This window comes from Zophobas morio, unplaced genomic scaffold (genome assembly GCF_036711695.1).
Source record: "Zophobas morio isolate AGI-343-1 ecotype UQ-CSIRO unplaced genomic scaffold, CSIRO_AGI_Zmor_V1 ptg000030l, whole genome shotgun sequence".
NCBI lineage: Eukaryota > Metazoa > Arthropoda > Insecta > Coleoptera > Tenebrionidae > Zophobas > Zophobas morio.
In genome coordinates, this window is record NW_026972135.1 from 15727102 (window position 1) to 15755024 (window position 27923).

The 27923-nt window shown below is 37.6% G+C and overlaps 2 protein-coding genes across 2 annotated transcripts; both read left to right on the forward strand.

Annotated features, from left to right (window-relative positions):
- LOC135138067 (DNA-dependent protein kinase catalytic subunit-like) lies at positions 1–27923 on the forward strand. The gene is made up of 19 exons (XM_064067915.1): positions 1–253; positions 6222–6400; positions 6453–6800; positions 6855–7145; positions 7198–7397; positions 7453–9109; positions 9162–9364; positions 9421–11354; positions 20428–21578; positions 21625–21806; positions 21864–23498; positions 23560–23909; positions 23958–24991; positions 25044–25543; positions 25589–25788; positions 25838–26112; positions 26326–26573; positions 26628–26828; positions 26878–27923. The coding sequence occupies exons 2-19, from the start codon at positions 6259–6261 to the stop codon at positions 27856–27858; spliced, it is 11532 nt and encodes a 3843-aa protein (XP_063923985.1). The 5' UTR covers positions 1–253; positions 6222–6258; the 3' UTR covers positions 27859–27923.
- LOC135138665 (uncharacterized) lies at positions 4638–5730 on the forward strand. The gene is made up of 5 exons (XM_064068639.1): positions 4638–4648; positions 4690–4870; positions 4924–5080; positions 5137–5355; positions 5657–5730. Exons 1-5 carry the CDS (start codon positions 4638–4640, stop codon positions 5728–5730), a joined length of 642 nt encoding a protein of 213 aa, XP_063924709.1.

The window sequence follows — 27923 nt, forward strand, 5'->3', positions numbered from 1 at the left end:
CGTGGTGAAGTGGGGTTTTGCTGTGCCATGTTAATTGAATTTAATGTATAAAATTCAACTTAATAATTACTAGTAGATTAATTATCAATTCAGGCGTTACCTGAAAGGGTTAAGGTGTCTTAAGAACAACTTGATATTATTAATACGTTTGTTTTTGAACATTTTCCTTAAAAAAGTGTTTTGTGTTTCCTTATTTGTTGTGCTTCATGTAATCGCCGTGACTTGGGCGCTCTCGTCGCTCAAATGTCATAAGGTTTGTATACCTTTTTAAATTCTGAGGTTATGCTTGTGATACCTCCTATTTATTACGTCTAATTTATACACATAATGGAAAATAAAGGTCCAAACTTCAATGCGGAAGTCGATCCTGCTGTTTATCTGCTTTGTGATACTTATCACTTATCAGTGCCCGATGCGTGTTTCGTGTGTGCTGATTGCGACAATAAATTAAAATTGTTCAAATTTCATTCTGCGTATTGAGATTTATTCACTGAAGGAAAGTAATATCACAGTATAGTAATATTGACGTCGCCGTCGGCATATTCACCAGTAGAGTTCTGTTTTCCCAAGGAAAACTGCTTCGTTAAATAGTATGCTAAATAACATTAGAAATGTAACACCAAGAAATAACGATTTATGTTTAACAATTTTTATTGCATAAAACTGATGTTCATAAAGAATGCTCTGATTACAATATCTGTCTTATCTCCAACACTTTTGAATGTTTTGCCCTGACCCCCCAGATTTCCGGATTTAAATCCCATTGAACACGTATGGAATACGAGGGGCAGAAGAGTGACGACATTACAAAATCCTCCACAGACCTTGCCTCCGCTACGGCTGTAAATTCAAGTTGCTTGGGATGAAGTACTACAGGAAGAAGTAATGGAATCGATGCTCAGACGTGTCAACGAATCCATTCAAAATGGGGGTTGCCAAACGTACTAGGAGCATTATTTTTTCCTTCGTTTGTTGTTTTTTATGGTTGAAGTTTTAACTTCAAAAAAAAAAACGGTAAAACCAACTCCAAAAATTGTTATTTCTCGGTGTTACATTTCTAATGTCATTTACTCTGGTAATAATAACAGATAATAATAGACCTTAAGTGAATGGAATATGTCACAAAAACAAATGAAACAAAACTGAAACTAGTGCATATACAATTAACTAAAATATTCATTAATGGAACACAGACTCATTCGTATAAGATGATCCTTTAACTTATACTTGAATGCCTTATTATTACCATTAGATTTTGAGGGAATTTATTAATCTTTTTTTCTCATATCGAATTTATTCCTTTTTTTTGGTCGTTAAAGTAGACGTTTAATCTTTCAAATATCACATGAGGAATTAATGTTGATCCTTTTCTTGATCAACAAATTAAAAAATACCAATACAAGTCACTCAATAACTTTATTAACATGTTTGGAATCGGAACAACAAGAAATATTTAGAGTGCACTTATAAAAGGAGCCAAAATTAGAACGGTTCTGAGCTGCAATTCAAGAAAATTCGCAATCTTACTTGGAAGTTCACCGTTCAAACGTAAATAATATAATTATAATCAGTAACCAACAAAAATATTTTCAACCACCTAACTTTTGATTGAAAATTATTCGCGCAACCAGAATTACAATTTATTTTTATATTTACTTTTAGTTCAAAATTGCAAAAAATCTTGTATATAACACGCTGCAAAACTCCGCTTTTTTCGCATACGACGTGTTCTCATACGAGCGAGTGTCAGAAACTTCACGTCTAGTGCGAAAAAAGCGTTCATTTTACATCTTGATGTAAGTACATATAAATAGCTATTTGGAAAGGTTTTTTTTTCTTTACCAAACTTTGTTCGACATATCCCTCGATGGCTTTCAACTACTGTGGTTCTTGAGCTTGAGACGATTCCCACCAGCGTCCACTAAAAATGTCACAGGACACCGACGTAAATAGTGCCCTATATATAGCATAAAATCTAGTAGTTCCAAAAATTCAGCAATTAGCGGAGGAAACTGTAAGGAGGTACTTTTTCCAATGAGTTGTTTGGTGTTTATTCTCTGTGTAATTTAAAAGTAATCATTTTGTTCATCAACAACGGTAAATACTCGCGATTTTTTTAGTCTCAGTGTCAGGAACACTAATTGCAAGGACGGATCCTCTGTCCTCTATATGATTTATTTCCATTCTCCATTGCTCGTCTGTTCTGCAACCTCCATTAATATCCATTACAGTAGCAACCTACAAACAGAACAGTGTGTTTTAGACTACTAGGTGGAATAAAATTATATGATCAAACCTTTTTTAGCAAGTATTTGTTGTCAAGTGCTTCACACAAAAATTTGTTGACCTCCTCACTAGTAAATATTTTCGATTTTTTCAGTTTGTGATTTGTTTGCATAATTGTTTTTTCAAGAATGTTAGAACTATTCCAAATCTTCATAAAAGCAATATTACAACAATCTGTAAAATACTAATTAAAATCTTCAAACCTGCCGTTTTCTTTTCCTTTAATTTTAGAGACAACTTTAACATCGAAAAATATAACCATAACGTCGACGTCTTTACTTTTTTTGATTTCTCGGACATGTATGCCAAGATAATATTTTCGTTCAAACCTCGAACATTTTTCTTTTTTCTCCAGTTGGAAAATTGCTGGTGTTCATTTTTCATAGAGGGAATGCAATTTTTCGTTCAAACGTACCTAAATACAATATCTGTCAATCTGATCTCGAAATTGATATTACAACTTATAATTTAGTTCTTAAATCTGGTCATGTTCTTAATGACTTAAATCCCTATTCTGTATATGATGCGATTAGTAAGCTGACATTCCTTCAGTTATGATCCACGAGAATAATAAAATTGATGATCCGCATGATATAGTAAATACCTGTTGGGATTATTTTAAAAAATCGTCTACTTCAGTCTCAGAACAACTAATTTTCATAACTAATAGACTAATATCTACGTCCACACCCATGTTTTAGACAACAGATTTATACAAAAAAGACTGTATTTAATGTTATAAATAAGCTGAAACAATCTATGACAGCAGATACTGGTATATACAATACCGTCATTTTTGGTTAGAGATCGTCTTTCTGTCTTGTAATTTTGATGTGAATGTATTTTTCATGTTTGGAGATTCTTATGTGATTGAATCTAATATAATTTCTCCATTCTGTACATCAATAGTGAAACCGGTCTATGCCGGACTCTGTAGAAGGCGGAAAACTGCTCATCGCGGAAATTTTCCGCATTCCCGTTTTTTCAAATACCTAATTTAATGTATTTTGGTCCGTATAAGCCGGAAACGGAAAATATTTGTAAGTCCCAACGTGTCAAAATACATGCACCCAACTCTGTGTAAAACGGAAGCGAGAACAAAATTGATGATTTCTACGAAAAATATGTAATTCAAATCGTGGACCTGCAGGTGCATTTTTTGTCAACAGAAAAGCACTGTTCTCAATTCTCATTTAATTGGTGGTTACATGTGTGTTCGCAATGGCCCAAAAAACGAGCAACGATAACAACAAAACGGATTTAATTAATGTACACGAGCAGCAAAGTTTGAGTGTTAAAGAAATTTGCAAAAATTCGGTTGCAAAAACGCAAATATATCAAATTATAAAACATATTCCTAAAATAAATTAGAGAATAATGGCAAAGAGGTGAGCGTGTAGCCAACCTTTTGCAGTTGAGAACAAGCATGGAAAATATATCTCAATGACCGAAAAAGCAAATAACAATAAACAAATATTTCAAATAATTCTTTTATATGTACCTATGTATTCAATTTAATAAAAATTGATTTCCGTTTTATAGAGGTTTACTTTCCATCATAGTCGGGTTTCCTGTAAAAGCCGGAACCCTGTTTAAGACGGATAAAAATTTTGGACCCGCGCGATTCCGGCATATATAGACAGGTTTTACTAATAACAAATTTTGTGTTTCAATTTTTGATTTTAATTCTTGGTCTAATTGCTATCGAAATCTCGTTTCCTAAACTATCAGATTTTTGTGCTTTAACCAATCTTTAGTTAGCGCCGCAACGAACACTGAGTTTTAAAAAGATTTTGCCTTGTGAGCATCAGCTGTAAGGCTTAGTATTGAACGAATTAACACATTTAGACGTGGTTTATCGAAACTCAATTAAGTATTTGACTGCGATTAAATTTTTAACACGGCGTTAAAGTACCATGTGATCGACTCTACGCCAATCAGACGTATAAACGGGCGCTTAAAGTGCAATAATTTTCTACTCTACTCTTTTATTTAAACACTTCACATTTAAACACAGCTGTTAAGTGACATTTTTTCTTCTCGAAGAAATTCAAAGATTCATCGGCACCAGGACTAGACAAATTATTCCCTAAAATACTAAAAACTTATTCGGACAATATATCGTCCTATTTAGCAACGATTATGCAACAATCGTTTGATTCTGGTACACTCTCTTCGTTTTGGCTTCTGTCTGTTATATCACTTATTTACAACAAAGGCGACAGATTTTTGGCTTCTAACTACAGACATTGTTTACAATCAATCCATTACTTTAACAATTATGGTGTCCATTATTGTTAAGGAGCTTAGACTTTTTGTCTCTCGCAACAACATAATACCCGAGTATCAGCATGGCTTTACTGTGGGTAAATCACTTATTTCTAACTTATTAGGCTGTTTAAGTGACTGGACTCTTAATATGGATCATAGCTGTGCCACTAACGTCATTTATCTAGATTTTGCCCGCGCCTTCGATGAAGTTTCAATAAAACGACTTCTTTTGAAATTTGAATGTTTTGGTGTTAGATGGAAATTGTCGCAATGGATTGATGCTTATCTCTCCAACAGATATTTTTGTGTTGGAGTGGGTAATAGTCTGTCTGAAAAAGTCGACCGGTCCTAAACGGAGTTCCTCAGGGCTCCGTTTTGGGTCCACTGTTGTTTCTCCTATACGTCGGTGATTTACCTTCTCACTTGTCTACAACAATCGCGACATTTGCCGATGATACCAAATTATATGCTAATCCTTTAACCGACTATAACCAACTTGGGACTTGGAGTCTATTTTTGCTTGGTGTTTAATATGGCTCTTTCCACTAAATAAGACAAAGTGAACTGTGCGTCACCTAGATAAAAACAATCCGAAGCTCATTTATAAAATCGCAGGATCTAAATTGTCCCCCGTTAGCCATCAGAGGGACTTTGGTGTCACCATTTCAGTGGATCTCAAATGGGAAAAGCACATCACTTCAGTAGTTAAAACAGCCAATAATTTAATCCACCTCATTAAACACTACTTCTGGAACCCAAATCCCTGCACAGTTAGCAAGCTACATCCTACTTATACTCGTATTAGACCAATTCTTGAATTTGCTGCATCAATTTGGTCCCCCTATTTTGTTAAAGACATAAATATTTTACAACGTGTACAAAGACGAATTACTAAACTCTCTCCTTCAATTAGGAAATTCAGCTACGAAGAACGCCTAATCTTTACGAGGTTGGCGACACTGCACAGAAGACGCCAACGAGGAGACCTTATCCTAACCTTTCATACTTTCAGGGATTTGTCCAATATCAACCTTTTTGAATTAAATAAAACTCCGCAGCGTCGTAGTCATTCCCAAAACATTTTGAAACCACAATTTAGAACACTACCTAGACAACACTTTTGGTTTAACCGAGTTTTTAATATGTGGAATGATTTACCAGAGGAGGCAGTAAACGCTCCATCATATATTTAAAAAATTGTTAGATGTGTTTCTTGATGAACATTTTTGAACTGTTTTTCTGTTTTTCCTTTTTTGATACTTATTATATTTACAATTATAGGTTTATCCTTTTTGTAAACTTCAAATTAAATTCATAAATCAATATTACAATTAAATGTGATCAGAATCAAATGCTTGTTTAAAACGCAGATTGCTCAGCAGCTGAATTAAATTTTAAATCTGCAACCAGCAAATATAGGTTACACTATTGTGCCACCTTATACTATGTCAAGGTCACAACAGAAAGCGATGGAAAAAATATGATTTTTTGGGCACTGGTTTATGGTGTTTTAAGTAAAACAAGTACCAACAGATTTTAGTAAACTAACGATAGTTCTAGATACGTTAACCATTCCGTTGGATGAAATCGCACTTTTTTATTAGCGAAAAATTAATTAACGAACTGCACAATCAGCAAGTGATAAAAATACATGTACTTTTTAGAGTTCCACAAACTGTGTATTTATATATAAATATAACCATGGACTTGGATCTAAGACGTTTTTTCACTTTGCTCTATCAGCATTTGGAAGATGAGAATGCAGGACCAAGACAATGCAACCAATTAATTATCAACTTAAACGATGTTTTAACGCGAGAACAAGTTAATATTCCTGATTTGGGTAGTTTTTACACCACCTTTAAATAATTTTTATGGAGTATATACTTTTTCAGACTTATACCTACAATATTTATTCAACAAATCAAAAGGTCTTCTTGACTTCGTTACCAAAATTGTGAATAAGAAACAATTCCAGTCGTCGGTTATAAATGTCTTCGAGATAATTTATACTTTGATAAATAATTTTTCTTCAAAAGTAGAGAAATATATAACTGTGATATTCGATATATGTTTCAAAGTCATCAACTCCTCACTTGTCTCCGCCGATGAAAAAGTAAAAGCATTAGAAGTGGTGACTCTCAGTTTTGAAAAAATTAACAAGTGTTTAGATTATCCTGTGTGTTACAATAATGTGTACGCCAGTTTATTAACAACAGTTAATACGAACAAACTCGTCACAGGTAATGGTATCAAGTGATATTTAGTAAGTTATACACGACTTGATCATTTCTTAGTTCAAGAAAAAGTCTTCAAAGCCTTAGGAGCTTTCGCTAAGTACTTTCAAGATTCTATAACTAACCACGAAAGATTGAAGTCCATTTTTATAAGTGCACTGAAAGCTGAAATGAACAAGACAGATTTTTCTAATTCGGTCGTGTGCGGTGTTTTTACTGGACTGGATCATTTTTGTGAAAGTTTTCCCCTCGATCCAAAGTCAGAAGAAGATGAGACCGTCATCAACAGCCTTTGGACATATCTTGATCGAATGACAATTCCAACATCTGTAATAAAAATCGCCAACAGAGGTAAGATTCGATCTGATCATTTTTTTTAATTCAACTGTTCAAATTATTTCAGCTGCCTTAACGTTCCTGGGAAATAATATGTCAATATTTGTTAATTTAATGATTGAAAACATCCAACATTGGCACAAAAATTTGCTAAAATGGTTGGATTATGGACCTGATGATCAAAAAGTTGGTATTTTCGTGATTAAAGCTCTCTATAGTGCCCTAGGAACATTTTTACTACCTCAGCAGCATACAGATGTTATAAGGGTTAGTAAAATTATGGTCTACATTAAAAATTATAATAGTTCTTTGGCGTTTTTAGTACTTTATGCAGTGTTTTAATGAAACATTCAATAATAACAAAGCTACTCATCATGAAAAAAATCTGTGTTTGCACGGATTTGGTTCATTTTTACTACAATTAGGTGAAGAGGAATTCAAAAACACACTTATTTTGATAGTTCAGAACTTCGAACAAAGGTTTATTCTTGACCCAGAACCATCGCGAGACGTTTTAGAAAATCTACCATGCAACTTACAGACTATGACAAAATTCATTCATGTCAGAAAAATTACAAACAGCGAACTTTTTTCTTTACAAAAAGTAACAATTTTGATGATTAAGATTTATCCACAGTTGCCATGTTCCTGCCACGATGCTGTTATAGAGGCTTTAGTATCAACTTGCTACTATTTATTATCCAACGATGAAAAAAATTTCGATAATTTTGTGGAGAGTGTGATATATCGAGGAGTAGTTTGGTCTTGCTCGCATGAGCATGTCTCAGAAGTTAATATTTTAGAAAAAGGTACACCTGGAGTACTTACTGTCAAGAATTATTTCAGGATGTGGCGAAAATTGTTGAGGATTCAAACACTGCATAAATTCGACAAGATGGGGATTTGTTCGGAAAATCGCACACGCATTTTGACAAAGATTATAAATCAGTTAATGAAAACTTTGCTGGTGTTAATTGACAAACTCAATGTTTCCATTGATTTGAATGAGGCAGCGGAGGCTGCAACGGATATACAGTCTGCATATAAAGTAGCCGAAGCTAATGACTTCGCTATTTTCTTAAACGTGGTGGATTTTTATCAGAAGATTTTCCAAAACGTCGACCCCTCAAATTTGAAAAAATGGGCTAGCACGTTGATACGGTGTCTCGTGGATAAATGCAACAAGTTTCCTTTGATTAGTGGGTTTTACAAGCTGCTTTCGTTCATTTTAAAAGTTTGCAACAAGATAAATTACTTCGATGAATCAAGCAGTAGCGTTGTTCAGGATGTCCAAATGTGTAACTCAACTTTAACGATATTCGCCAACAGCATTTTAAGCAAAACGCAAGAGTATAAAGCAGACTTGTTGATTGCATGTCTTCAAGTTCTTCTACAGTATCCGATTGTTATAATCCGAAAAATACTACCAGCTTGTGTACCTTCTTTCAAAACGATTTTTTATGTTGGTCGAAACTACATACAGTTGGCCGACATGGCTTTAGATACCTTGAAACAGTGGCAAAAAAAGATTACTTGTGAAGAAATGGAACCTTTCTTAATACAGATTATAGCATTGCTAGACTATTACCTACAGAGCAAATCGTTGGGACGTTTCACGGATTCCAGTGTTCCCGAAACCAAAAGAAAAACTGCGCAAGCGCTGAAGAAACGTAAAGTTTTACTTAACGTTGAACCAGAACTTATGAGACTTCAAATGAGGATTATAAAATTTGTTGGTGGACAAAGCAATGCGTTATGTGAAGCTTTTGCTTTTCATGAGGATGACACGAATTTGTCTGTTTGGAGTAATCAGCAACATCTGAAAATCGTGTTACCCTATAATGATATCAAATTAGATATATACCTTGATAAACTACTTCCAAGAATTATTAACATAGCACTAAATAGTTCTGACAGGAAAACTAGAGTTATGGCTTGTGAGCTCCTACAAGCTATAATTATGATTTTTTTGGGAGCAAGTATGTATTTTGATTTTTTGTTCTATGACGTAATACAGTAATCAAATTTTAGCAAAACAAATGACACAATCTGGTCTCTCCGATTTAAATGAATTATTGAGACATATATCCGTACCTCTACTGAAGCTCGGATGTGACATGGACCCAGTCATTGAACAACTATATAGACCTCTATGTTTTCAGTTAATTCATTGGTATACACAAGTGTCACAATTGCGAAGCGAACATAGCGCTATATTCATTGAGTCGGTTCTGGTAAATACTAAATTGTGCATATAGGTATAGAGTTATATTTAACCCCATCTTTCTAGGAAAGTATAACCCACCCAACTGACACTGCGTTACGAGATTTCTCAGGCAAATGCATCAACGAATTCGTCAAATGGACAATTAAACAAACAAGCGAAAAAAATTTAGCCATAGATCAAATTAACATCAAAATCCTAATTAAAAAAATGCGATTTTACAGCATGCATCCAGACCCTTCCAAAAAACTAGGAGCTGCTTTAATTTTCAATAACATATATAGAGAACTTCGCGAAGAAACTACCCTTTTGAGTATGTTTTGGATTGAGTTTCTTCACATCTTTGTTAAAAGTCTTTCAACTTATGAATATGAAGCAACCGACGAAAATTCAATTACACACATAAATAGCGCCTTAAGCCATGTAGAAAGAGGCTTTGTGGAAAAATCCAGTATGTTTAATAAGGCGGACAGACATCGAAGAATCCCCGTTGATATGGAAGGAGAAACTTTGGAGCATGTTGCTCTTTGGTTGCTAGAACAAACAGGATCATCGAGTGGGTATTGTAGGGAAAAATGTATGGAACTGTTTTGCAACTTGTCACCAAAAATAACACAATTTAGCACTCTTGAAACGTTTGTTACATCTTTCAAAAAAACGAACTGGGTTGTAGAAATTTATGAAGCATTTTTGACGCGCTACCCAACTTTAGAAAATTTATCAAAATGTGAAGGATTAGGACCAAATAAATGGATGCAAGCGTTTTTGTGTGCACTAGATGGGTACAAGTTTGTCGTCACTAACAAACTAACACCCTTGGACAATATTTTAACCGAAACTATTATCAATGCCATTCATTATTTCGTCAATAAACTGTCTAAAGCAACTTTGGAACAAGCTTACAGTGTTATTGAAGTCAAAGAGTGGTTGTTTACCTCGTTCGAGATACAAACTTTTGATAAACAGAGATCCCAAGCGGCTGTCAAAATTTTAGAGCTTTTAAACGCTCTCTCGCCTAACTTCCTTGTGTTTTGGACCCCGGATTTATGGAATTTCGTTGTTGATATAATATTCAATCACGAGAGTTTAGGATTTACACGTCTGTTGCCCGACGGTAACATTGATTGTCACATTGCGCCAATAGTGAAAACGTTTTTGACGAATTTACCACCAGACAAAGCTGCGGAGTTGCTGCAAATGTTGCAAGGTTATGTCAACGAGCATTTAGTAGCTGATATAGACTTCAACAAGAATGTTTCTCCCAAACAGAGAAATCTTCTAAAAGCACTGAACATGTTGCAGTCGTTTTCACTGACGCAATTCTCGTTTGAAAACTTCTTTGATAACTTGATTCCAACCTTGTTGAACAAGTTTATCAGAGAAGCAAGAAGTGGAATTATTTATGTCGATCATTTTCAGGATACAACATTAACGTACTGTCTATCAATTTTTGATTTTGCTCTTTCTAATGAAAATGAGTTTAAGAGTTTTGTTGACTTTTTGTATAAACCGTATCAAGTTCAAACAGCAGATTTCAAGCAGCCGATTCACTTGGGTACTTATCTTCTGAAGACGTTTGAAGATTCCGTGATGGAGAAGATCGTCAACAAATTTGATACGTTTTTAGATCTAAGTTTGAAGAATTATAGTGCGATAAGTCGAACTAGGGAGCTACTTTTTTATGTATTCTTTTACACGGTACCCAAAAGACGACTTAAGTTCGTGAACGAGACTGCGGTAGCTAAACTGTTGACAACTTGGACCGTTTTTGAGACACATTTTAATGAAAATAACGCCGAAAGTGGTTTGGATTTTGTTAAGTGTTTGCTTCCTATAATAAAGTCATGTAGATTGTCCAGTCGGCCCGTGAAGAATTGGTTAGTGAGTCTCTTGCATGCTGAACAAAATTCATGGAAATATGAGCTTGACTTTAAAGCTGAAGTTTTTCATTTATTAGTGAACGTGATGGATGAAACAGATGATGATAATACTAGTCTAAGGTTAGTATCGTAGAATAAAATTGACTACACAAGTTAAAAGTTGCGATGCGTATTTTGTTCTTAGTTTGGTGATATCGAAGTGTTGAACAAGCATTTCGATACTTAGATGTAAGATTTTGTTGTATCAAGCTTGAAATCTATATGAATTTTTTGGTCTTTACGTACTATAATTTACAATTGTTGTAAATAAGATTGTAACTTCTTTGTACAAAGACTTGTTTCACAAGTGGTGCATTTAATTAAGCACTGATGAATGATGATTATTAACATCAAATTTTGATAGGTTTTCGTACACTTTTTTACTTCCCGAGCGTAAGCAAAGGAAGTATTGTAATCGAGTCCGTCGGCCGACTCTCTACCTTTACATTTTCTCGACCTTTCATGACCCCTAGAAGACGAAGAAATAGGTCTCCCGTTTCCGTCTGTCTGTCCGTCTGTCGAATAAATCCTATCTAAAATGTACAAAATATGATGAGTCTGTACTTGTGATTTATCATTCCATTCATAATTTTTGAATTTGCTTATACAGGTGACACAAAAAATCAATGAATGCGTGAATTTATTTTACTGATTTAATCAAGAACTACAAAACCGATTGCTTTGAAATTTTGGAGATGTTTTAAAGTTATCATAAGCATGGTAAATTTTTGATCAACATGTATTTGCTGATTCCCCAAAAAAATGATCACGTTATCACAAAGTTTTGCCGAATAAATTCTATGTAAAATGTGCAAAATATGATAAGTTTTTACTTGTTATTTATCACTGTATTCATATTTTTTAGATTTGGTTATACAAAATGCTCGAAAAAATTAATGAATGGGTCAATTTATTTTATTGATTAAATCAGGAACGGCTCACTCCATTTTCCCAGAAAATTTGGGGAATACAATATCGCTATTTTTCAATTTCCATTTTACACTCAATAAAAATAAGTCAGTGAAACGGAAAAAAAGTGGCTAAATTTAACTATTTTCTAGTTCTATGAGCAAGTTTTAGCCCCGCCCACCCACCCTTTTTTTTCTTAGAGGATATGTCATTTACCAAAATCTTATATTAACAAGCACTAGCACCTCCCACCCATCCTTCATTTTCTTAGAAGGTATGTTATTTACTAAAATCAATCTCATCTTAGCAGGTACTAGCCCCGCCCACACACGCTGTTCTCATTCTAACGATTTTATCTCTCTTCAACTGAGATCCACCTTTCATTCGGACTAGATCAAATAAATCACTGAAATGGAGGTGGTGTGGGTGGGCGGACTGAATTATATGTTCTTTTATAAAATGGGAATAGGAACGAATAGAACGTAGCCTGTTTAAAAAAGTCTTAATCGTATTTTTTCTTTGTTTGCTATAACATTTATTTCTTATTTCTGAAGAAAAAAAAATCGAGAGAAGGGGTGGGTGGGCGGGGCTAAGTTTAATTTTTTCCTACAGAATATTTTATAAGCTACCAATAGCCCCGCCCACCCACCCCCTCTTCATTCCAGTGTTTACTGCTAATATTGTTCAGTCATTTAGCAAAATCTATCTTATTTTAACTAATACTAGCTTCGCCATCATTGTACTTTCGGTGCGAGGGAAGTTCTGTCGAAACAACTTTCGACCAATTTTTTTTAATTTTATAATACATATACTCTTACACGTGTAGTTTATGAATCCGTTCGAATTTCATGGTCGTTTAAAGATACTGAATTCGTTTGAATGCTTGCCTTCAGATGCGCGGGAAGTCTTGTCGAAAAACCTTCTGCCAATTTTTCATTTTATCGCTTTTTTTACACTTTTTTGTTGTTTTTTTACCGGCCTTTTTTGTCACTTTTTTTGTTGGAATTTTGTCCTCTATTTTTGTAGCCTTATTTGTGAACTTATTGACACTTTGTTGTGACTTTTTTATTGACATTTTTATGACATTTTTCGCGCCTTCTTTTCCTCTCTTCCTTTAGTGGCTTTTTGTCGCGTCAGATTGCTATTACGTAGTGCTGAAGGACAAGGGGTGTTATTTATGGTTTTTACTTTACAGCGGTTATCACCAAACGAAAATAGTAAAATCAAATTTTATCATTTTTTTAAAGAGCTTGATTTGTCGGATTATACTTATAGCCTACGACCAATTTTTTATTGATCAAATTAAGAACCTCATTTTTTAGATTTACTTATACATGGTCACTCAAAAAGTTACTGAATCAGTCAATTTATTTTATTGAATAAATCAAGAATTGCAAAACTGAATACTTTGAAATCTTGCAGACGTTCTAAAGTTATCGTAAACAGGGTAAATTGTTAATCCAAATTTATTTGTTTATTCCCCCCAAACAACTAATGACGTCATCTCAAAATTTTGCCGAATAATTGTACCCAAAATGTGCAAAATATAATGAGTTTTTACTTGTGATTTATCATTGCATTCATGAGTCAAATTTATTTATTAAATCAAAAACGGCTCACTCCATTTTTCCAGAAAATTTTGGGAATACAATACTGTTGATACGTGTTCTTGCAAAAATGTTGATGAAGTCATCACAAAATGCTGGATATGTTTCATTGTATAGTGTCTCAGATACTACAAAGTTATATGCCCCATGAAACACTTAATAATGTGATGTTAAAATTCCTTTTGTGCGGCTGGTTACCGGCTCAATCCTAGCATCATGAATCAAGGCTTTGTCTCAATAATACTGTTACGTTTGACGGTCGAATAATAAATCGGGCGTTGGTAAAACTCAAAGATTTATTTCTTTAGCTCGAATTACACTAATATCTATTGCAACAAATATGTACAGAAATTATTCCGGCGCTCTTGACTGTCTTCACTCGCTGAATAATCCATTATCTACGGTCGCCTCTATTTAAACCCATATTCTCTGATCGAGATCTTTCACGAACATCCATCGCGACTCCGCTTCGAGACTTCCCTGGACGCCACTTCGAGACGGCTCCAGACCTGTCTTTATGCGCCCGCCGCTCGGCCGTCGACACCGTCAGCAGTGATGATTCACCCATCAGCGCCGTGCGTACGTCCAGAAAGCTCTCGACGGCCATAGGCGTCGTACTGGGGCGGCGTAAGAGTGTATTTCGTAACACTGCCCCCCTCTTCAAATCCGATCGTCCCGATCGGAATCGTCTTCGTTGTTTCCTTCGTACCGTTTTAGTCGATTGAGATGAACGGTGTTCATCTTCGTCTTCGGTCCACGTTGGATCCGATAAACTACGTCATTTATTCTAGTGACGATAGTGTTATGGACCTTCCCAGTCAGGAGCCAGTTTTGGGCAACGTCCCTTCTTCCGTCGGGGGTTATACAGCCACACTAAGTCACCTTCCTGGAATCCGCCACAGTTGGCCTTCACATCGTAACGGATCTTCATTCGCTCACTGGCAATCTTGATCCGACCCCTCACTAGTTCATGCACGTTGACCAACTTCTCTTTCAGTTCGTCCACGTAGTCACGTACTTCCATTGGTTCTTCGGATGGCAATCGAAAGACTAGGTCACAGGGCAGCCGCAATTCCTTCCCAAATACAACGTGAGCAGGTGTTTGATCCGTGGTGTCGTGGATAACTGCGCGGTAGGCCAGCAGGAATAGTGGAAGGTGCTGGTCCCAATCCCTTTGGTGCTCTTCTACCACTTTCGAAAGGTGTTGCTCCATAGTCCGATTGAACCTTTCCACCATGCCGTCGGGCTGTGGGTGTAATGGCGTTGTTCTTGTCTTGTGTATTCCCAGTAGCTGCATCACTCTTTGGAAGACGTTGGATTCGAAATTGCGTCCCTGGTCTGAGTGAAGTTCCAAGGGGACGCCAAATCTACTGATCCAATTGTCAACCAGTACTTTCGCGACCGTGACGGCTTCCTGATTTGGAATGGCATAGGCATTTGGCCACTTGCTGAAGTAGTCGCTAGCCACCAGGATAAACTTGTTGCCATCGTTTGTTACAGGGAACGAACCGGCCACATAGATGGCGATTCTTTCGAAAGGTGCCCCAACATTATATTTCTTCATTTTTCCCCTCGCCCTGGTATGAGGACCTTGGCTGGCCGCACACGTCGTACACTTGCGACACCAACTTTCGACGTCGTCACGATAGCCTACCCAATAAAACCTCTCCCGGATTTTCGACAAAGTCTTGTTCACTCCGAAGTGGGCTCCAGATGATCCGGCATGAACTTCCTCTAAGACCTTGGAAACCTTTACCTTGGGGAGTGCCAGCATCGTCTTAGAGGTACGCCCATCAGGACTCTCCCACTTTCGCTTCAAGAGCCCATTTTCCATGACCAAGGAATCCCATTGGGCCCATAACGCCTTCAAACTGGGGGATTGGTCGGACAATTCCACCCAGCCGGGTCATTCGAATCCTTCCTCCATCCACTTTAGTATTGGCCCGATTATGTCGTCTGCTTCTTGTTCACGCTTTAACCGCGCCGTTGTCCATTCTTCATCTTGCTCAAAAATCGTCCGACGAACGGGCAGGTTCCCTTCTTCCGCGTCGATCCTGTCGCAGTGCCTGCACTCTCCGCACGGACGTCTTGACAAAGCGTCAGCGTTGTTGTGAAGTCGACACGTTCGGTGTTTGATCCTAAAGTGGTACTGATGTAGTCTTTCCAGCCAACGCGCTATTTGGCCCTCGGGATTCTTTATCCGCAGTAGCCACGAGAGGGCAGCGTGGTCGGTCCTGATAAGAAACTCCTGTCCGTGTAGATACTTGTGGAAGTGGTTGACGGCTTTGACAATGGCTAGCAGTTCCTTCTTTGTGGCACAGTAATTTCTCACTGGTTTGGAATGTAATTTGCTAAAATATTCGATAACCCTTTCCTCCCCATCTTGTATCTGCGACAATACGGCCCCAACTCCCGAGTTGCTCGCATCGGTATCGAGGACGAACATTCCTTTGTCCCTGGGGTAAGCCAAAATGGGGCTGTTGCACAAAGCCGTCTTCACTCTCTTAAAGGCCATCCCATATGTACTGGTCTACTTGAAAGTCGCCTTCTGCTGCATCAGTTGATGTAACGGTGCTGCGATATCGGCATACCCTTCTATAAATCGTCGGTAATATGTGCAGAGTCCCAAGAAGCTTCGTAGTTCATGCTTGTCTCTTGGTATGGCCCAATCCCGGGTAGCAAGAACTTTCGTCGGGTTGGTTTCTAATCCTTTCTCCGACACGATATGGCCCAGGAACTCGACTCGTTTCTGGAAGAGCGAGCATTTCTTGGGATTTAGTTTCAAACGAGCCTTTTCCATTCGTTCTAGCACCTCTTCGAGATTCTTCAGATGGTCGTCAAACGTTTTGCCCATAATCATGGCGTCGTCGAGGTATACCAGACAGGTCTTCCATGTCAATCCTTTCAGCACCATCTCCATCAGCATCTCGAATGTTGCTGGCGCATTACATAATCCGAAGGGCATAACGGTGAAGTGATAGAGGCCACTTCCGGTGGAGAACGCAGTCTTTTCTTTGTCGTCCGGGTGCAAGCCTACTTGCCAGTAGCCACTCTTCAAGTCCAAGGTTGAAAACCACGCCGAACCGGATAAGGTCGTCAAGGTATCGTCTATTCGAGGAAGGGGTAATTGTCTTTCTTTGTGACGTCGTTCAGTTTCCTGTAATCGACGCAAAATCGGGTAGTCCCGTCCTTCTTGGTGACCAAGACTACTGGAGATGACCACGCGCTGTTGGATTCTTCAATTACCCCATCTCTCAACATGTTGTGCACGAATCTTGTAGCTTCTTCTTGCTTGGCTAGGGGTAGTCTTCGCGGAGCCTGACAAATCGGTTGCGTGTCACCAGTGTTTATTCGGTGTTCTACGATGTTGGTCTTCCCGAATGGTTCCTCCTCTGAGTCGAAGACATTACGGTGCCTACGAATGAGTCGTTTGGTCAGTTTTCTCTCACGAGCAGATAGCTGGTCCCACTTGACCTCCAAGCCTTTGGTATCCGCTTCCTTAGACTCATTCTCAATGTCTTCTTCCTCGCAGTTCAACACTCGGACGATTGACTCACACATTCCGATAATCTCCCCTTTTCTAATACTGACTGCATTGGGAAACACGTTTGCCACCCGTAAGGGTATGTCACGATCGGTTTTGACTAGGGTGCTCGCGATCAGGAGCTTGTGGGTCGAGTCACGTGCCGGCTGCACCATCCCCAAACTGTATCCGGGGTTCGTCTCTACTCTGGCGGGGATGATGACTTCTGCATTACCATCTACCTTCGTTGTCTGACAGACCACTAGTCTGACCGTTGCAGCTTCCACATTCGGACGTCCCAACACAAATTCTTCGGATCCGAAACGCAGAATTTTCTGTTCTGGATCGATCATTAAACCATACCGGCTGATTAGGTCCATACCCAGAATGAAATCGTCAGCGATTTCCGCCACCAGAACTTCATGCCTTATTCGGAGTCGACCGAGCTCTACATTCACCACCGCTGTACTCAGAACCGGTGTTGTTTCTCCCGTGACCGTCTTCACATTCGTGGTGGTACATACTGATTTAATCTGGCAATTTTGTAACCTGGATCTGCGTGCAAGGGACACTTCGGCTCCTGTGTCGATGATGATCTTCGATTCCCGTCCATTGATTTTTCCGCTGATTGTCGGACCGTCGACGCTCCCCGCGATACTTCTAACCACTATAGTCGTTGGGGCTTCTCTTTTAGCAGCCGGTACGCGCTCCGAGGTACCGACTGCCTTTAGTTTTCCTGCTCCTGATGTAGAGGACGTCGCAACTGAGATCTCCTCATCAGCGCTGGCGATCTAACACGGCATTCCCTCCTAATATGCCCTTGACACCCACACCTGTAACATTCTAGGCGCTCTCCATGTTGTCTAGAACTGCCCGTCTTGATTTCGGCAATTATTTCGCGGGGGAATTTTTCAAAGTTCTCGTTCATTTTGTCGAGACTCTCTTGAATAGGGTTTACTTCGGCCTCAACCCCGATACCTCGTATCTTAACGTTGGAACGAGGTGAACTGTTGTATGTGGCGTCCACTTCTAACGCTCGAATCAGCGCCTCGGATGGTTTCTTGAACCCGGAGATCTGCAGGACTCTTCTTACCTCACTATCTCTTACTCCATTCACGAAAGTTTCTGCTGCCAGTCTGTCTTTGAAGTCTTGCGGAGCTTGAGGATAGGCGAGGTGGACCAAACGTTTAACATCTGCCGCAGACTCCTGAAGAAATTCACTACTCTTCTGAATCCTAGATTTAAGCTGTACTCCGAAAATTTCCCGGAGGTGTTCATCTCCAAATCTGAGTTCGAGGGCGGTCGTCAAGGCGGTATAGTCCCTCTGATTCTCTTCTGATAATGTCTGTAGAATCTCCAGGGCCGTACCTCGTAGTCCTACTACTAAAGCGGTCGCTTTCTGTTGGTCATTCCAGCTATTCGACAAGGCCGCAGCTTCAAATTGCTTCTTATAAGTAGTCCACGACGTCTGCCCATCAAAAATAGGGGTTGAACTCTCACCTGACTGAATTCTGCAGGGGTCTTAATTGTAGGTCGTGGTGTTTGCAACCTTTCTTCGAGCTCCTTGATCTTGTTCTTCATTTCATTTCTCACCTCGTCCATTTCATTTCGCACGACTTGGAGGATTTCACTTCGGCTGTTCAAAAGTGTAGTTTGCATAGCTTTTAAATTTTCTTCCATTATTCTTCGCTCTTCTTTTCTACTTTCTTCCATTATTCTTTGATTTCCTTCCATTATTCTTCGATCTTCTTTTCTATTTTCTTCCATTATTCTTTGATCTTCTTTTCTACTTTCTTCCATTATTCTTTGATTTTCGCTCAACATTTTCATCATTTTTGTCAGTTGTTCCTCCATGTTGGCTGTTTGCGTTCTTGTGGTAGTCGGCATAAAATTTTCTTCTAGAAACTTCTCGAGTCTTGACGGATGTCTATTTTCGAAGCCAATGTCAGGTGATGAAAGTCTAATTCGGTTATTCCACTCTTACCGCGGGAGAGAATTTTCTCGAAAGTTCACTTTGTTCCGGTCTCCCCTAGTAGCACCAACCAAATTCGAATCCCGACTTATGTCACAATTGATCCCACTTCTGACACCAGTGTTACGTTTGACGGGGGAATAATAAATCGGGCGTTGATAAAACTCAAAGATTTATTTCTTTAGCTCGAATTACACTAATATCTATTGCAACGAATATGTACAGAAATTATTCCGGCGCTCTTGACTGTCTTCACTCGCTGAATAATCCATTATCTACGGTCGCCTCTATTTAAACCCATATTCTCTGATCGAGATCTTTCACGAACATCCATCACGACTCCGCTTCGAGACTTCCCTGGACGCCGCTTCGAGACGGCTCCAGACCTGTCTTTATGCGCCCGCCGCTCGGCCGTCGACACCGTCAGCAGTGATGATTCACCCATCAGCGCCGTGCGTACGTCCAGAAAGCTCTCGACGGCCATAGGCGTCGTACTGGGGCGGCGTAAGGGTGTATTTAGTAACACTACTGCTGTGTAATCCACTTCATTTTTGATAGATTAAATCAACACATAAGAATCAGCCATATAACCTTGTAGTATCTGAGACACTATACTTTAGGTGCGAGGGAAGTTCTGTCGAAACAACTTTCGACCAATTTTTTTCTCCCGTTTGTAGCATTTTTTGTCGTTTCTTTTTGTCTTTGATGATCGCAAAATTTTATTATGAAAAACTCGCTTCTTTACCTATAGTTTTGTAATCCACACCTATTTTTGTTTTAACTTTTAGTCGTTGTAGATGACTCTTCTACAATTTAATAATATCATACTCAATTTTGTTATAAACCAAATAATAGTAAGACCCTTTAAAACATTTTTTTGTAATAACATCACTTCTCTAAAAAAAATGGAAATCCTCTAATTTTACTTCGCATACACATAGAATTTCCATAATAGGGAGACTTTAAGCGTTTGACTGTAATTATAATCGAAAAAAGGAAATCTATATTTGGTTGTGTTATATTTTTAAAACTCTATCACAGCTACTAAACTAAGAAACAAAATATTCCAGTCAATAAATTTTATGAATCTCAATTATCACAAATTGGTTTATTATTTTTACAACTGGATATCTGTATTTTTAGAGAGGGGTTGATGAAGGTAAAAAGCAGGTTATTATCGGAAGTTTCTCCAATTCCACCAGAAACCAAAACAATATTTCTAGATAAATTATTGTGTTCGGTACCTAAAATACAAACCCCGGAGCTTCTCATGTTTTTGTTGGATCTCTTCGTGAAAATACCAACTGAGAAGAGCAGTTCTGGTATGAACCGTTTGCTGACTGACTACATAAGAAACACTCAACCAACACAGAAAATTTCACTATCCAAGTTATACAGCTTCTATCTGAACCACGATTTAGACAATCTCCAAAGATATAAATTGGCCTCTAACACAATGTCAGTCTTCCAGTATTGCGATCTTCTCGTTTTTGAAGATTTTTCCGTCGACCATATTGTGGAAATGATATCCACTTTACAACAACCAGTTACACGGGAAAACTTGGTTACGAAAATCTCCTACTGTTTATTAATAGAAACGTTATTCTTTAGATGTCCAATTGGAAGTACTGATACCGAAATTCATAGAATAACACAAGCTGCTCTGCCTGAAAAGCCGAGTAATAAAGCGTTTTTGTGTCAGTTGCTAAAAATAACTCTCGATGCTATTAAAGATTCTTTTGATTGTGAGGAATTCTTCCGTTTGTATAAGTGTCATTTATACAGGGCCATGGTATCGATTGTGAGTAACTCAGTGAAAGAGGTCAACTACTACACAAAACTTTTTGTACGTCAGGAAAACAATGTGGATATATTGTGGAATAATTTAATTGATACCAAAAAGAAGTACGTTTTTCAAACAGACTTTGAAACGATCCCGAACAAAAGAAAAGTTCTTGTAAACATTAGAGACCAAGTGCGGGCACAAAAGAAAAAGCAGATTGGTCAGTCACAGTCTATAAGGTACATAGAATCGATGCGACTTTACAATAGTTCTTTATCAGAAGACTTTAACAACTTTGACTTCACTAATACTCTTGTACGCGAACTAAAACAAAAAAAATCTAGTGGTGAAACTCCGATTCAAAGTGAAATAGAACTAGATTGTACAGATGTTAATAGTCACGAGTGTATGGCGACTGTGTGTGGACTAATTGAACATATGATCAATACAAATATCATAGACTTACCAAATGAAGAAGCGGACGACTACGAACTACCGGCTTGGGTCAATGGTAAGTAGTACGTATATAACTATTAAAAACTAGCAGTCATTTTTAGGGATCAGAACACTCCTACTAAATCCAAAAACCCACAGTAATATTAAAATATTTTGGATCAAAGTTATTGACAATACAATACATATTTTCAAACATTTTGCAAAATGGTTTTTAGAGCCACTTCTAAAATTCATTGTAGATAAGTGTGCTGGAAATGGTCTTAATTATTTCATAATTGATGTGGTAAGTCGTTAACGCAATGTTGTCATTTTTTTCTGTAACAATTCAAATTATAAATAGGTTGCTATTTTGGCCGCTTGGTCTACTAACGTGGTTCCACAAACCGCACAAGAAGTTCAACTTGCTTCCGATTTGATTACCTTTTTGATTAACCACCTTAATAACGAAAGACAAGATATGTTTAAGTACCATTTGGACTTAATCCGTTTGCTGATTGAAGCATGGAGATCGTCCATCACCGTTAGTTATGACTTACTCTATTCTAAATTAAACGTTGATCCCAAATCTAAAACAGCGGAGGTTGGAATACATTTATTTTCGATTTTCTTGGCAAACAAAATATTCCCTTGGGAAAACAAAACAACCGAATTTTGTGAAACCATATTCAATATTATTTTGAAAAATAATTACAAAAGAACGTACAAACCGTGTTGTGAAATCATAGGTCTTTTGTTACGTTTAAAAAGCAAAGATGCAGCGTTTTCCAAAGTTTTCAATAATGTCCACGATCTTTTGAAGAAGATTGATCCAAAGAAGTTTGCAGACGTTTTGGAAGCTATTGTTTTACATTATCCCGAAGTAGCAGATGAGTCTCACATAAAACATCTATTAAGTCAACTCCACGGACTACCTAAACCCCTGAAAGTAATTTACTTGAAAATCATTTTAACCAGAAGTAACATTACGGATAAAATTGATGAATTCAAAACAGAAAACTGGGATTCGTACATTAACAACGACAATCTCGAAGTGCAGTTGCTGAGTCTAGAAATCGTCCACAAGTGTTTGGACGTTTTAAAAGAGTCCGTGCTCTTCAAATCCATTATAAAAGCAGTGTGTACTCACATATCAAACTCAAACGTTTTGTGCAGAACAAGAATGTTTGACATCGTCACACTAATCTGGCAGAAGGGAACATACAGCACGGAGATTCTAGACTTGTGTAAACCAATTCTTGTTCAAGGACTCACAGATCCAGATAACGAAATTCGCGAAAAAGTTTTTGATTTCTGGAAAAACCACCACGAGTTGCCTTCACCCATCGCAGCGCGATTTACATATGTTTTGTCAAACTTGTATGAAGTGGCCACAGAAAACGACTTTCTGGGTTATAGTTCGCACCTCCTCTTGGATAGTATCAAGCAGTCGGATGAATACAAAGAATCTCTGTTTGAACATCCTTTGGAAGACTGTGATTTTGAAAAGTACGAGCTTCAGACTAACTGGCGTCTTCGACACCTGTCTGTAGTGCCGTTGTTTGCCGAAACTGTGAGAACTTTTGATCCAGATTTTGAGAATATGGATTGGGACATGAGCAAACTTCGTCAGACTCAAACTGCTCGTGAGTTTGCTCAGACTCAAAGTGTTCGAGATAAGCAGTTTTCACAGTACACGATGAGTGAGAGTAGACTTTATGTAAAACGTGATGAAGAGAGGGTTAATCCTTATTTGGTACCACTATCACACAAGTACCAAATTCCTAAGCGACGGTTTCTTAGAGATAAGTCGCAGATCAGAAGCTATTTTGCTGAGCAGGAAGTGAGGAAATCGGTGCAGAAAACCGAGCAGAGGAAAGATTTAGTAGAAGAACGTGAATATAAAGTCGTTATTTATCGTAGTTATAGGAAAGGAGATTTCCCAGATGTTCAAATTACTCTGCAGGATGTGTTAGAACCACTTCAAGCCCTAACCTTGGTAAGTAGTTTTTTAACAAAAATATATATGTAATCCTAACAATTTTAATTTTATATTTTAGCATGACGGCGAAATTTCAAAAATCTTGTATTCTCAACTATTCCAAAACGTATTACACAAAATGAGAAGTGATCAAGCTTTTCTGAAGCCAGTTTCAGTTGCCATTGAAGCCATCTTTAACAACTCGACTCAATATAATCGAAACCTGTTTCGAACTTTATTTGATGCACTTCTGCAGTGCAAAAGCTCGATAGTACTTCCTGCTGATTTAATAGTCTCGGTTTGTCAATCTAGCGGCTTAAGAACTTTAGGTGTACTACTTTTAGAAGAATATCTTACATCTTCCAATTCTTCATCCTCGGATCCACAAGAAACCACCAATGAAATCAGTCTGTGGATAAGCCTTGCAGAGTAATAATTTTTTCTGGGAAGAAATTATGCTACTTTTGCTAATTTCAGGTTATACAAAGATATGGACGATTGGGATGTAGTCAAATCCATCTTTCTTGAAAAAACTGATTGCCCAGAAAGTGTCAAAACCGCCCTCATTGCAGAATCTCGCCAGCAGTGGAGAAATGCTCAAGACGAATACGGGAAACTCATTCAAACCGACGAGAATTTACAGAGAAAGGGTTTCTACTACGAATCATATATCAAATGTTTTGCACATTTAGGAGAATGGGATAAAGTGGTAGAACAAATTGATTCCATTGTTGGAAATAATTGCTGGGACAGTTTGTGGGACCAAGGTTTCAATCAACAGAAATTAATGCCATGGTACCTCAGTGGACAATTAAAGAACTCCTTGTTCACTGAGAACACATCAAACCAGTTTCTGTCAAGTCTCAACGAAAGCCTCAATTCTGATCGGTGGGACTATTTGGAAAACCGTTTCTGTGAAGAAATTGCTATGCTGTGGATTTTACAGAAAGAAAGTGACGAAGCTCTTAAGTATTTGAAAATGTATTTGAATAAGTTCTTGGATAATTGGCAACAGTTGGACTTATTTTATTCCAATCTTCGCTATAATCAATTGTTGAAGTTGCGCAACATAATTGACATCAACGACTTTCAGGCAGTGTTCAACAATTTGAACGTGAAAAAGGTAGAAAGAGTACAAGATTTGCTTAATCGTTGGACCAGAACGGCTAACGAAAATGTACCGTCGATCTTATATTGCGAAGAAAAAGTATTGTATCGCAAACAGTTTCTGAATTTGCTTGTAGACAAAATAAAATCATCCAATGCGAGAGAGTTAAAAGATATCGTTCCTGATCTAAACCAACTAAGGTTTAATCTAGACGAAGGCCTTATGGATATTGGAATTGAACAAAATAATTTTTTCATGACGAGAAAATACCTCCGTAGTTACAGTAAACACAATATCCTGAAACTTGAAGTGGTACTCAGTAAAATGGCTTACCTGAAGTCATCAATGTTAGACGACCCCACCATTAAGTTAGATGTTTTGTTAAAAGGTTGCAAACCGCTGGGTATTTTTCTGTTTATTACGTTTCACAGCTTTTTAAAGTAAACTAATTCTAGGAAAAATATTTCAAGTACCAGGCCAGTCATCGCTGAAAGCTTTAGCACATTTTCATCTTTTTCAACAGCTGAATGAAATTTCTTCTGTTTTCCGGAACGACAACGAATTCTTTCAACGTTTTCTCAATGATGATCAACATTGTCAGCAGAAACAGCTCCTTACAAACTTGATTGAAGCTGACAATATTTCTTCAGTTGAAGATCCCGCACTATTTGGAGCAGAAATGTTAAAACAATTTCTTCCCTTTTATGAAAACGAGATAGAAAACGCTATGGAAACTGACACAAGCCAGTCAAACCGAGAGTACGACACAGTAGCAAATGCTTACGTCCAGCTTGCTTATTTTGCAAAGAAACAGGGAGAATCTTATTTCAGTGACTTTATGCTTTGTGTTTTAAGAGCCATGAAGTTCAATTCGTCCGAAGGACGACAGTTATTTCCATGTATAATAATGGAGAAGGAGTTTAATGAAGAAGACACGGAACAATTTATTGAAGAAGTAAGTTTTACTGGACGTTAAACTTTTATAAATGACAACTTTCAGACGAGTAAACTACCGGTGTGGATGTTCCTCGGTTGGATTCCTCAAATTTTAGTCACCCTTGATTCCCCAAAAATTTCAGCAGTAGCACCACTTGTTCTGAAAATAGCAAAAACTTACCCACAAGCTATTATGTACTCATACAGATTAAGTAAAGAAAATTACAAGTCAGACTACACGGAATTTAACGAATTAATCGAGAAGTACATATTAATTTAAATTTGAGTCTTTATCGTTATTGTTATTTTTTAGGTTGGACAATATTTTGCTTAGTGATAGCAGAATTGACGAATTTTTGAAAGCCCTCCCATTTGTTGGAATACCAGCCTCCATTTTAATGTACTTTAATCGCAAAATAGTTAAATCTATTCAAACAGAAGACTTGACTCAGGCTAAACGCTTGTTAGAATATCTTTTAGATAATCTGTTTAATTGTGAACCGGATTCGCGTGATGTTTCTTTAATGCAAGGAAATATGTTTAAGAAAATCACAAAGTTTGGTGAAGATTTTAAGAACTTACTTGATCGTAAGTTTTAGTTAAGATATCTGATAGCGTTGACGTGTTGGCAAAAATTGGCATCTCTGCACACGCGCGATATGTAATGGGGCTTCTAGCCCACTTTGTGGCGGGAAATTTGATAAGGTCGCACTACATAACTACTATTTAACGAACGTTAACTTAACTTTGCTACCAACTTCTATGTTCTCTGATATTTATTACATCTACGTTTACTTTAAGGTTTGAGTTCCACCCAGAGTGCAGATTTAATCGAACCATTAAAGAATATTAATAAAGAATTAAGTGCAACTTTACAAAATGAGGGCGAAGCAAAGAAAAATTCACAATTACTGAAAGACTATTGTCCTTGGTTGTCTAATTTCTCTGCCCACAAAATGGACGTCGATTTGGAAATACCGGGTCAGTATGATGGCAACAAACTCCCACTGACTCAACACCATGTCAAAATATCTGGTTTTAACCCAAACGTGAGACCTGTTTATTTCTCCAACAAAACTATGTAGGTATCAATTTTTATTCAGGTTTCAGTCATGCCATCTCTCCGGAAACCTATAAAAATCACCATCTTGGGAAACGACACCAAAGAATACCCGTTTCTTATCAAATTCGGTGAAGACATACGACAGGATCAAAGAATACAGCAACTGTTTTCATTGATGAATAATATTTTTGATAACGATAAGTCACTAAGTGGCAAGAAGTTGTCCATTCTTACATACCAAGTAATTTTTAAAGTCATTATACTCACTACTATTAAAAAATTATTCACAGGTGATACCTCTAACGACAAATTTGGGTTTAATACAGTGGATTGACAACACGAGTTCTTTACAAGACTTCGTCAAGAAATCACTCACAGACTTTGAGTCTGTAAAAAATTATGAGCAACTTTTTCAAAATTATCACGAATGGGTACACAAGTTTTCAAATGAAGCTTTCGATGCTTATGGCAGTGCAGCCGTGAAATACACACGCGATAAGGTGGTACCCAAATTTCAATCACTAGCGAGTTCCATTGAGTTGAACGTTTTCAAGTCACAGTTTTTGAAATTGAGTACCAACATTGAAAGTTTTTTCGCTCTACGTAACAACTTCATCACATCATACGCCATAATGTGTGTCAGCCAGTGGATACTTGGAGTTGGTGATAGACATCTATCCAACATTTTAATCTGCTTAAAAAATGGTAAAGTTCTGGGTGTCGACTTTGGCCACGCCTTTGGTACAGCCACACAGATTCTACCAATCCCAGAATTAGTACCATTCCGACTAACACCCCACATAGTCAGCCTGATGAAACCTCTAGGCGAAAAAGGGTTATTCAGAGAAGTCCTGATCCACTGTTTGAAGGCCTTCAGAGACAACAGTAGTTCCTTATTGGCTACAATGAATGTTTTTATTCAAGAACCGTCACTTGATTGGTTAGAGCATGCTTCGAAATTTGGAGAGAATATAGATCCTACCGAGTCCAAGTGGTACCCGGTTCAAAAAATTGAACAAGCTGAAAGAAAGTTACGTGGAGCTAAATCCACTACTATCATGGTCGAAGATTTAAGAGCAGGACACCAAAAGAATCAGCAGTATATGGAAGCGTACATTAAACTAGTGGAAGGTGTGACGGAATTTGATCATAGAGCCACGAAAGAAGGAGACACTTTGACGGTGGAAGATCAGGTTGATTGCTTGATAGATCACGCCTCTGATTATAATTTGCTTGGGCGAATGTTTGAAGGATGGGCTGCTTGGGTATAACTTTGCTTTGTTTTTTACTTTGTATTTTCTACAACATTTATAAATAAAAATATCTTGTTAATGTA

What these genes read in the sequence shown, in the direction of transcription:
- LOC135138665 (XM_064068639.1), top strand. An exon ending in TTGGAGTCTATTTTTGCTTG is followed by an intron (nt 5,081 to 5,136) that starts GTGTTTAATATG and finishes TGCGTCACCTAG; the next exon opens with ATAAAAACAATCCGAAGCTC. An exon ending in GCTACATCCTACTTATACTC is followed by an intron (nt 5,356 to 5,656) that starts GTATTAGACCAA and finishes ACCACAATTTAG; the next exon opens with AACACTACCTAGACAACACT.
- LOC135138067 (XM_064067915.1), top strand. Translation starts at nt 6,259, where the DNA reads ATGGACTTGGATCTAAGACGTTTTTTCACTTTGCTCTATCAGCATTTG. An exon ending in ACTACCGGCTTGGGTCAATG is followed by an intron (nt 21,579 to 21,624) that starts GTAAGTAGTACG and finishes AGTCATTTTTAG; the next exon opens with GGATCAGAACACTCCTACTA. An exon ending in TTTTAAGAACTTACTTGATC is followed by an intron (nt 26,113 to 26,325) that starts GTAAGTTTTAGT and finishes GTTTACTTTAAG; the next exon opens with GTTTGAGTTCCACCCAGAGT.